This window comes from Morone saxatilis, unplaced genomic scaffold (assembly GCF_004916995.1).
Source record: "Morone saxatilis isolate NCDOM2014 unplaced genomic scaffold, NCSU_SB_2.0 Contig3, whole genome shotgun sequence".
Lineage (NCBI taxonomy): Eukaryota > Metazoa > Chordata > Actinopteri > Moronidae > Morone > Morone saxatilis.
Window position 1 is genome coordinate 11,277,721 of NW_023339873.1, and position 11,744 is coordinate 11,289,464.

At 40.2% G+C, this 11,744-nt stretch overlaps 1 protein-coding gene across 3 annotated transcripts; it reads left to right on the forward strand.

The window, feature by feature from the left end:
• Window positions 1-2,036: 2,036 nt before the first annotated feature.
• On the forward strand, window positions 2,037-10,633 carry LOC118337426 (heterogeneous nuclear ribonucleoprotein Q). 3 transcript variants are annotated; one of them, XM_035674418.1, is made up of 13 exons: window positions 2,037-2,195; window positions 3,976-4,135; window positions 5,122-5,240; window positions 5,525-5,632; window positions 5,852-5,965; window positions 6,268-6,444; window positions 6,722-6,857; window positions 7,249-7,454; window positions 7,587-7,736; window positions 7,859-7,980; window positions 8,091-8,416; window positions 8,520-8,538; window positions 9,099-10,633. In XM_035674418.1, the coding sequence occupies exons 2-13, from the start codon at window positions 3,988-3,990 to the stop codon at window positions 9,145-9,147; spliced, it is 1,674 nt and encodes a 557-aa protein (XP_035530311.1). In that variant the 5' UTR covers window positions 2,037-2,195; window positions 3,976-3,987; the 3' UTR covers window positions 9,148-10,633. The 3 variants fall into 3 exon arrangements, with proteins under 3 accessions (XP_035530311.1, XP_035530312.1, XP_035530313.1); XM_035674419.1 differs by lacking the exon at window positions 8,520-8,538; XM_035674420.1 differs by lacking the exon at window positions 3,976-4,135 and having other exon boundaries at window positions 2,044-2,195.
• Window positions 10,634-11,744: the final 1,111 nt, after the last annotated feature.

Here is an 11,744-nt window from a genome sequence, read left to right on the forward strand (position 1 = left end):
AACTCAGAACGTTTTCATTGTTAAATGTCAAATGTTACCAATCAAAACCATATACTTATTAGATCCTGGAGGCCTTTTTTATGGAGAATGAATTATTATCTCTTGAAATAAAGTTTTTGGCCTCTTAAAACAATGAACAGTTGTCATCCCATTCATCTATTCCATTTTCAATTTAGAATCAAAACCAACAATAAATTCCTCTTTATCTGTTGTTTCTATCTGAGGACCTGAACCTCTATAAATATAATTACTTCAGAAACTGGTTCTACCTTTGATGTTTTATGGTAAAATAAAGTTGCTTTTATAGTTCTAGCAGTTCAAGATAACAAATTCTGAAAACTTACAGAAGACCTGTTATACAGTCGCAACATCTGCTACCACTTAGTTTTAAAGCTGAATGCAAAACTTTTTAAACCAATTGTTTTGTTCTAAAATATCTGTCTGAGCTAAAGGTTTGTTCTGAGGCAGGAGAAATAGAATTAGACATTATTATGAATACTTTTGTCATTGTTATTTTTTGTCTTGTGTCATTTCTTTCACTCTTGTTTTTCCTGTTTCTTGTACCCACCTTTCAAGTAATTTCCCCACGGGGATTATTAAAGTATTTCTGATTCTGATTCTGATTCTGATTCAAAATGTTCAATGTTAGGTAAGTTACATTTCTTTGTGAAACAACTTGCAACAAGCAATACATTTCAGTATTTCTGTCACATTCTGTCAATGAAACAGTATTACTTATTGAGAAAGTGTGCAGGAAATTATAGACTGTTGCTCTAATTCCTCAACAGCTGCGCAAGGTATTTCTCCAAATCTTCCAGGCAGCATCATCCAGCTGTTAACGCTCTATACCTGTGGGGGTTGTTGGAGTCAGTTACCTGCTAAAATTTTATTATTTCAGCCATGAGCCAAACATTAAGCCCATGATTCACCCAGGTTGTGATGAAGATAGCAGATAACCCAACCCCAAATTCATACCATGCATTGTATTGTCACGACAAAGTTTTTGTAAAAAAAAAAGAGTAATTTTCAGATGATGAATGAATTAGTGAGTTAGTTATGTAAGCCTGGAGTGTCCAAATATGTAAACCCAGAAACTGTGATTGGAAAAGGCACCAATAAGTGAGATTTTACCAGTTTTTGAGAATTTTTTTACTTGTGATTTTGCTATTGACACTCACTGTGTCAACCCATAGTAAGATATTGAGATAAAATAACATTGTTTACAAACTAGACACAAAAAAGATGATGTTTGTAATGCATGCATGATGACAAATACAACTTTTATTTCCTGTCTGATGCAGAAAATCTTTTTAAGTAAAAATACTGTATGAATTGTATGCAGTTTTGCATTACATAACTAAAAAGCTCTTCACTAGCTCAACCCATTGCCCCTCATACTGTATCTGTTATATCAATATAACCACACAGTTTTCTATACACATACTCTCACTCTGACATATTCTTTTGTTCATGTAGAAGAGGACTGTTAAATCTATGAGAAGAGTGACACAGTGTGGTGGAAAGTGGGATCTACCTCACTTCTTCCAGTCGAGCACTGGAGCTCAATAGTGTAGCCTACAAGTGTTGGTCTGTTCAGGTCCCACATCCAGTATGTAGTTTTATATTTAAATATACGTGGACTGGTGTTTGGTAACATTTTGTACTGACCATATTTAATATATGTATATATATCTTTTTTTTAAAATTCATTTTATTAGGCTACTATTGTTTGTGTATTATTAGTAAATTATTAATAGTATGCTAATTGATTTCATTGTTGTATATTCTTGTTTTAATTTCAGTATTTACTTTTGAATATAAGTTTATTGCTGGCTTTTACTCAGCGTTTCCGTTCCGTAACTAAACATTTAACGGTTCTATTAGCCAACACACGTATGCGTCAAATAAACGGCGCTGTTGTCGTGAAATTACTCATCGTTAGTAATTATGATGGATGCTGTGGATGACCTGCTCTTCTGTAAAATGCATACAAGGCAAGCCCGTGCAGGGCTGTCCAAGAAACCCCATCGACGAGACAAAACTCGAGGCGTGAACGTGGCAGCCATTTTACATCATCAAGAGTGAATGACTGAAGCCGGATCAGTGCCGGGAGTTTTACACTTTTTCTGTCTTTTAAATATCACATTTATCTTCCTAAATAATCAACACCATACGCGTTGGTGATCCAGCGGCAGGTAGGGCGAATGCTACTAATTGGTCACGTGATTGTTGCCTAATTGATTGGTAAAAAGTGTGAACCGTGTGGTGCTGTTTGAAACAATGTGGAAACTGGTGGTGGTTGGGAACGAGTTCTCCAGACCGGCTTTTTGAAAATGGACTCTTCCTATATGGCGGCACGTTGACAAACCACGCATCCAGCGGGCTAACGCTCTAGCTCTCTAGGCCTCGATGAATCTGATTACATTTTAAAGCCACACTTCGGCAATCGGCGGAGTCCGTACCGACTAATGACGTTGTAACAATGGCCTCACTGAAATTCCCTTCGAATTAGCATGCTAGCTCAAGTTAGCCTATTTTGACAGATCGTGGAAGTGACATGCTCATTGTCATCGTGTGCTAACAGCGGCTAGCGGGCAAAAGCCAGAACGCTCGATCCCGCGTTACTACTGCACTGAGTGGCATGCTTCCTGCCCACTCAAACACTAAACGCAAATGCATTCATATAAAATAAACACTGGCGCGTCATGTTATTGTCCCGATGAAGCTCCCTCGTTAGCTCCAGTGCTAAAGCATTTAGCGCTGCAAACTAGCCCGCTAGCTAGTTAGCCTCAACGTGTGCGAGTGAGTCCCTCCCCGCTAAATCCAACCTTATTGTTAACGTCGGACCAAAAATCATGAACTCCAAAACATCTGTAAGTGTTGTAGATTCACAAATCCACGCTGTGAGGCACCGCGGGTTTTATAGTTACTTTTAACGTGGTAGAAATGTTTTTAACCCAAGAGAAAGCACGTGCTTGCCGACATGAGATTATTCGCAGACACTACAAGATGAATAAAGATGATAAAGGTTGTGTGATATATGTGCAGGGGAACAATGGCGAAGTTAACGCAAGGCCAAAGCCGGAGATTGCCGTCCACGTTTTCCTGAGTCCAGCGTTGCCGGATTCAGTAATGTGAACAGAGAGCTGATAAATTGTTCTGTTAACATTACTACTTCATGCCTCCGTTTCCGTGGGTGACTCTCAAACACATGGGCGGTAATGGTCGGGTGGGCTACCAACGTGATAACCGGGGTATTTACCTTCAGTGTCACAATATGTGCTGTCAAAGTGTCAAACTAAATGCTAAAGGGTGCATACTTGGTCAGCCACCGGAAACCGGGGCGCACTCTCTGATGAAACACGTGTATCAGCTATCTAGCCTGTGCTGAAGTCAGCAGTGAGAAGGTAAGCTAACATGTAATTTAGAGACCAAAGCAGACCAGGATTCCGCACCAGCAGCGACCAAGAGGGCTGCGATGCAGGCGTTAGCAAGTGGACTTGGCTCCATTTGCACAAACTTGTTAGCTCAGAGCAAACCAGAATGGAAAATACTGCCACATGGACACGAACCCAGTAGTTTTCACTGTTTTTACAAGATGTCATTCAATTGATTATTGTGGGGGATTTGGTGTGTGCATTGTCTGTCAACTGCCTGGTTTCTGGGCTTCTACCTCACACAAGCTGAGAGCTGCAAGTGTTAACTCAGGATAGTGAAAAGTCTCCAGACTGAAAGACCACATAACCATGATAACTTATTTTGAACACAATGCCATTGACTGTTTAATGATGATTTGTGCTTAAATATATATTTAAAAAAAAACATCCTGTATCCAAGATCATAAATGGTCAAACCATTTTTTGTGTTTTTTTTTTAAACTATTTTCTTGATAAGTCTGAGACTTTGCACTTTTCTGAACACATCCAGAGTCTTGCCCTTGACCCAGGATTAATTTGGCTCATTGCATTTGCACAGATTTCTGGAGACATGGCCACAGAACATATTAATGGAAATGGTCCAGAAGAACCAATGGACACCTCTGCTGCAGTTACCCATTCTGAGCACTTCCAGACTTTATTAGAAGCTGGTTTACCACAGAAAGTTGCTGAAAAACTAGATGAAATTTACATAGCAGGTAAGGCACAATGAATATACTTGCATATCCAAATATGCAATTTTCTATGTTTACCAATTTCTTGCATGTATTGTCATTTTATCACCTTTTTGAATGGGGGAATTGGGATCCTGAAGCAACTTTTTGTGGTTTCCTACCAAAATGGGTACTGCAGTGCTACAAAATATTAAAGTACACATTACTAATGTGAAAATGTGTAAATGATTGCAGCATTTGCATTCCCAACATGGTTGCATGATCACTGGTGTCAGGGCGAACTAATATTCCTCTCCCTGGGAGTGTCTTGGTGAGCCTGTCCAGTCTCTCCATTCATTTCTATGAAGTTTCTCCGCATCCCATAAAGTTAGTGCAGAGAGCTGAATAGGTGTAAGTATTATGTCAGCTACAGCTTAAGTATCTGTTGCATTGGTTCAGATCTTTACAAGTTTGTACGGGGTGAGCTGCAGAGCTTAAGTTTTGGGGTCATTTTAGGACTTGTTTGGTCGGTCAGATCTAGAAAAGTAGTGGTCTGGTCTTTTCAGCCAGATGGGACCGAGACAGAAACAATGGCAGCAGCTGTCTGGTGTGTGGCGGCCTGGGACAGGTGATGGCCCCTCCATAGAGGAGAATGCAGACCGGCTCATTAGAACCTCCCAGCCACAGTAAAGAGGGGCACTGGCATATCGAGTTGCACTGTCACATCTGTTGTGATTAGTTCTGCAAAAACGTGCTGGTTGGAGAGTAAAGTGCAGCCCGACTACTGAATGCAGCTCCATTAGATAAGGCTGCTCCTGCCCCTCACTCGTAATTGTAGTAATCATTATTAATGCATTTCACAGTTTTAAAAGATATTTTTCATACACAATGACTCTCATGTAAGGGCTTCTTAATCATTCCAGTTGTACTTGGATCTCTGTGTTTGAATGAGAAGGTAGTACTAAAAACTTTGTCAGTCTGTCTCATTAGTAGCTCATCATTTCTCTCTCTGTTGTCCCCCCCTCCTCCAGGTTTGGTGTCACACAGTGACTTAGATGATCGAGCAATTGAGGCTCTGAAAGAATTCAACGAGGAAGGTGCTTTGCAAGTTCTTTTGCAATTTAAGGACAGTGACCTCTCACATGTTCAGGTATGCTTGTGGCACTCTTTGTGTATTGTTTAGATAACTTGGACTCTGATGCCTTCATACAAAGTGCATGATGGTTCTCTGTGCAGGCTAATGTATAATGGCATTATGTAGCTGTGGTTGCACAATAGCTTTTAGCTATAATTGATCTTATCTACAAGATGGACTCTTCTGTAAAATGTTATTCTTTTTTTCTGTAGAACTAGGAATCAGCAGTTGTCCTAATGATGTTGTTTTTAGTTATTGTTCAATAGTAACTAGTGATTGTATTTTTTTTTTTCTTCCAGAACAAAAGTGCCTTTCTTTGTGGCGTGATGAAGACATACAGACAGAGAGAGAAACAAGGGACCAAAGTGTCAGACACCAATAAAGGACCAGATGAAGCCAAAATCAAAGTGAGAACTCATCCAATGTTCAATTTTTTTTTTGCTGTAACAGTTGGACAGTGTGTGAATGCTGTTGCAATGATTTTGAGTGTAAAACTATAGTTCATCTCTGTAACCAGTATGCCGTTTGTGTTCTTTCTTAGATGTTTTTAATGTGCATTTACTGTGAAACCTATGTAGAGACAAATAAATCAGTATCCTCATTTCTTTTCCATGTTTTCTTCTCAGGCTCTGCTGGAGAGGACTGGCTACACACTTGATGTGACAACAGGCCAGAGGAAGTATGGCGGTCCGCCACCAGAGTCCGCCCACTCAGGAGCACAGCCAACCATCGGTACAGAGGTACAAAACTTGCTACCTTCTTTAAGGTGTACCGTTCATTAAAGTTAAAATGCACTTTTATATACTTTGACTGTTTTATTTGGTTGTAAGTTTTGGGCCAGGTGCATTCAGGTGTCATACGGTGTCCTAATGATGAAACTTTTTATTATTTTCTGTAGTGACCATGGTTACAATGATAATTTACCGCTAAGAGCTGACGGGATACCTTTTACCTAAATGCCACATATCTCTTGTCTTTACCTACCTACATGTCAAATTAAATAGTTGCTCCTGCGTATTTCTCTTTCCTCTCAACCTGGCAGATATTTGTAGGCAAAATCCCCAGAGACCTTTTTGAGGATGAGCTGGTTCCGCTGTTTGAGAAAGCTGGCCCCATCTGGGACTTGCGCCTGATGATGGATCCTCTCAGTGGCCTGAACAGAGGCTACGCCTTTGTCACTTTCTGCACTAAAGAAGCTGCACAGCAGGCTGTCAAATTGGTATGCCCATTCTACTGCAAGTATGACCAGAAAGATGACTGACTGGAGTTGTTGGTCAAAACACAGAAAATAGGATTTAGTCTTGATAAAAAGTAAGCTAATGTAGCATACAATGTTCTTGGGATATATTAAAAATGTATACTTATTAGAAACACATCTGCTAATAGTGAATTAGGAGGTGAAATATTCTAACAAGTTGCCCAAACTCCTCATAATGTCGATTCTGACGCTTTTTTATTTTCTTCTGTTATTTACACTATCCTCCATCCTTTTGCAGTGCAACAACAATGAAATTCGACCGGGTAAACACATCGGTGTGTGCATCTCTGTGGCCAATAATAGACTGTTTGTTGGCTCCATCCCCAAGAGTAAAACAAAAGAGCAGATTGTTGAAGAATTTGCAAAAGTCACAGGTGAGTCAGAACCATCCTGTGATCTCTCGTTCTGTATATGAAATGGCTTCGCTCCTACATTTTAATATTTTATTTTTTACCTGTTGGACAAATTTGGTTAGGTGTGTTGTGCGTTTAAGAGTGGGATAAGATCTGACAGGTATTTCCTGTTTGTGTCCAAATGATGACCTCATTAGTAAGCTGGAGTGACTTAGGTTACTATGACGCTTTACCGCTAAGATCTGACTGGACACTTAATGTAATAAGCTCAGTTTTTTAAAATCAGACATCATTTTCTGCGCTTAAGGTTGCGTGTTTCTCATAAGTGACAAAATTGATATCTATTGAATAACTCCAGTTAACCACCTGCTTCCTTTTCTTCACCTCTCTCCCCTGTTTCCTGTCTCTACAGAGGGTCTAAATGATGTCATATTGTACCACCAGCCAGACGACAAGAAGAAGAATCGGGGCTTTTGCTTCCTTGAGTATGAAGACCACAAAACGGCGGCTCAGGCCCGCCGCCGGCTGATGAGTGGCAAGGTGAAGGTGTGGGGAAATGTGGTCACCGTGGAGTGGGCTGATCCCATCGAGGACCCAGACCCTGAGGTCATGGCCAAGGTAAGGCACAGGGCCAGAGGTCATCAGCAGCACGCTGTTAAGTTTATGTCTGACCAAAGTTAGTTTTGTTGTTTTTGTTGTCTCCTGCAGTTGTATTTACTGAGAACCTGAACCATGTGTTTCCATTGACAGGTCAAGGTGCTGTTTGTGAGGAACTTGGCTAGTACTGTCACAGAGGAGATACTTGAAAAGGCCTTCAGTCAGTTCGGCAAGCTGGAGCGTGTGAAGAAACTGAAAGATTATGCTTTCATCCACTTCGAGGAAAGAGATGGTGCTGTGAAGGTACAGATTACAAAACTCCCTGCGCAGACATACAAGATACTTATCATTGACTTAAAACTTAAATTTGTTGTAATTGCAGTGAACACATAATTTAATTATCCTGCCCAAATTCAAATTCACAGGCTTTGGCTGATCTCAATGGCAAAGACCTTGAGGGAGAGCACATTGAAATAGTCTTCGCCAAGCCCCCTGACCAGAAGAGGAAAGAGCGCAAAGCCCAGAGACAAGCCGCTAAAACACAAATGTAAGCGAGAACAATGCAAAACTATGACCTCTCAGCTGTGCAGTTATCAAATTTAAATTGGTATTAGGCAAGATGCCATGTTTATGTTGAGTCTGTGCATCCTCTTTCAGGTATGATGAATACTATTACTACGGCCCTCCCCACATGCCACCACCCACAAGAGGCCGAGGCCGAGGTGGACGGGGAGGTTATTCTTACCCTCCTGACTATTACGGCTATGAAGACTATTACGATTACTACGGATACGACTACCACAACTACCGGGGCGGCTATGATGACCCGTACTACGGCTACGATGACTTCCAGGGCTCCGGGAGAGGACGAGGCGGGAGGGGAGGAGTGCGTGGCGGTGCTAGTCAGACCAGGGGCCGCGGTGCCATCACACCGAGAGGCCGGTTGGGCTTCTCCCAGCGAGGAGGCCCTGGAACAAGCAGAGGTACATTTAAAACTTTGTGTGAAACGGTTTTTAAAGTGGCTAAAATCAAATTAGTCACACAGAGGTGACTAATAACACTTCATTTTTTTTTTTTCTGTTCCAGATCATTACAGCTCACTAGGGTAAAAGGACTTGCTACGTGGCTCAGTTTATTTTGAGTCAGTGCTGTTGTAGAAGTCTAGAATATCACAGTAAAAACAACCACTTGGCTTGGTGTCAGCATATGTTGTGGGCCAGTTGTCAAAGCACCCAGTTCAGAGGCAATGAAGTCAATGGAAGTGGTATAGAAGATAAACAAACGAAAGGTGCTATAGTTGGGGAAAATTGGAAGTATGAAATTCTTGAAATGATGTTGGGAATGATTGTAAGGCTGCACCAAAAAAAAAGATTACACCTGCTTATTGGCCTCAGCACTAACCCCTGACAGGTGTCATCTTTCAGAGCAGTCAGCTTGTTTGCCAGCAGACAAAGGTCATTCACAACGTACTATATTTTTAAGGAGGCCAGCTTGGAGCCCACCCTAGTGGCAGAACAGTCTTAAGTTTTATGAAATTTTATTAATCAGTTGGTATGCTAATTGATGGCTGTGTGCGCGGCATGGGTGTGTAGATTTTTATTCTTTTTTTTATATATATAGCTCCAAAATACTGTACTAATTTTATCTCTTCTCTCATTGGTCCAGCAGGGAAAAGGGGCCGAGGGCGGTCCTGACCTGTCACAGTGGATACTGACTTGATGTGTGGGGTTACACCGTAAGCTGCAATGGATGTTAAAGAAAAAAAGAGCACGACAAAAAGGTCCAATGATATTCCAGCCTTACAGAAGAAGCATCTCCCCCTGTTTTGTTTTTTTTTTTTTTTTTTCTCATTTATTTCTGAAACTGCCACCTTAAAAAGATGACCGGAGGATTCTGAAATACTCGCCACAGCCTCTTTTGCCCCGAGCCCTTGTACCCAGCCCTGATAAACAGGGCTTTATGTATTGCCCTTACAATCTACCCCTTCCCTGTCCCTGAACATGCCATTTTTTTTAAATAATTATTGAAGAATTTGCACTTTTTAAGTTCTTAGGTTTGAAGTGGCTCAAAGGAGCTTGATGCTATTGTATATTTTTGTGCTAATCGCAATTTTTATCGTGTCGGAATATCCATGTTAATCTTAATCTTTTGATCTGGATGTTTGACAGAGAACATTTGCAGGTTTTTAGGGTGTACCCACCTGGCATGGATAAGTCAGGCATTCCAGGAAAGTGGTTCTTTTCAGAACTTGTCTTTTAAAGGGTTGGTTGACTACCTCAGTACAGAGGACTAAACTACCCGGCCTGTACTGTAAATAGGGAAACTATATTGATGAAAGCAGGGCTTGTTTTCATACAAAATATGCACAAGAGCTGCAGCGCAAAAACGATGTACTTAATGTAATATAGTCATTTCGACTGCAGCTCTGACACTGCAAACAGTCAAACTGGGCATGCAAAACAATCTCATATGATGAGTCTGAACAAGCCCTGCTTTTATCCTATTTTGAACTGAATTAGCCGCCTTGCTTCTTCAGAGTATGTAGTTACTGGTTGTATAGTTTTTCGGATAAAATGTTACTTTTGTAAAGGCTTCAACATCACAGGCATCCAACTGCCTTTGATTAAAAAAATGAAAAACAAAAATAAAGCCCTGCAGTGTCCCTTTTGTGCCACTGTATTATTCCAGTGGGTTTGTTTTTATATTGAGACAGTACATTTTCAAACAATGTCAGAATAATGTAAAACGACCTAATCCAATCCTTCATCATGTAAAATCATGTTAATCTTGAATGATCCCCTCCCAGCTCCCAAAGACAGCAACTATGTAGAGGATCTTTTGAGTTAATCTTGATGGATGACTGAATTGCCATATTGCCCAGCCACTGAGCATGTGTGCCTGATGTTAGCTGCCATGATTTGGTGAGGGATCATAGTCGCATAGTGGTAGAAGGGATACTGCAGTGAATGATTTCTATTTCCGGGTATAGCAAAAAGGAAACTGCTCTTCAATCCCAGTTTTCTACACAGTTAACTCCCTCAATAAAATCATAACAACCACCTTTTGAAAAAAAGATGTTAGCAGTTTTAAACTATTGTTGGTGGCCAACAACGTTTTTTGCATTCCTGCAAATAAATTGTTTTATACTGTAAAATGGAGGTGAGTGTAACTTATTTTTGTAATAAAGTTTTTGATTTCTATCTGTGTCTTACTCTTTGGATAAAATCTTCATGAGATGCAAATTGGCTTGTGTTTGATTCAGTCTGGCAGCAGATCTTTGATGCTCTTCATTTGTGTTTGTGTTTGTTACTATGTTCATGTCCTTGGTTAAAAAAAAAAAAACACTTTGAGGAATAATAAGTATATAACTTATCTATGTGTGTATATATATCTTTGAAAATGACAGTCCTCTATAAGGAATACAGTACAAAGTATAGTCATGATATGTCAGGTTCTAACAAACAGACCAGTATGCATTTTCAAGTTTATAAAGCCTTATAGACTTGAGAGCAAACATTTTTAATCAAAGCAGAGGAAAACAGGTGAAAGTATATCATTAACAAGTGTCCCAGGAAGCCATACAAATGAGCCCTGCACAGTATTGGAAACAGTATGAAACAAAAAGATTAAATGAGTATCGCTGTTACACCTGAGCTTTTACTATGTGACTTTTCAAAAACACAACGGCAATTAAGGTCAAATATTGGGCGGTATGGTTGCCTAAAATAAATGAATAAATAACATTAATTTCTTTATACATCCGTGGAGTAGAGAGCAACATGGGTTTTCAAGGACTTTTGGTTTCGTTCTCTTTCACAGTAGACAGCCTATCGGACGATGATTTTGATGTTTAGCCTAATTTCCACAGGTCTCTAGTCACATTTAAAGCTTAACTGATGTTATATGTTGCTATTATTGTGTAGAAAAATAAGGTTTTCATTAGCTGGTCGGTGACCTGAAATCTCAAACACAGTCCCGCTCAACAGTTTGCGGGTAACCATAGCAACAGCACTGATATAACTTAGCTACCACAGCGGAACTAATTAATTGGCGGTTATGCTAAATAAAATCTTTCTTAGGTTAGCTAGCAAACAAAAGAAAAAATAAAATGTTTTTTTTTTTTTCAGTTTCTGGTTGTAACTTAGTGTTCTCGGGTACATTTTGGTGGCAAGTTACTAACCATAACGTGATATTAACGCTCACACACTTCGAGTCCGCTGTTAAAGAAAAATAAATAAATCGACATGGCGGAGGAACGCCACTCCCACCTCGGCGTGGTCTCTTTAAAACGGGACCCCCTCGCCGTGTAAT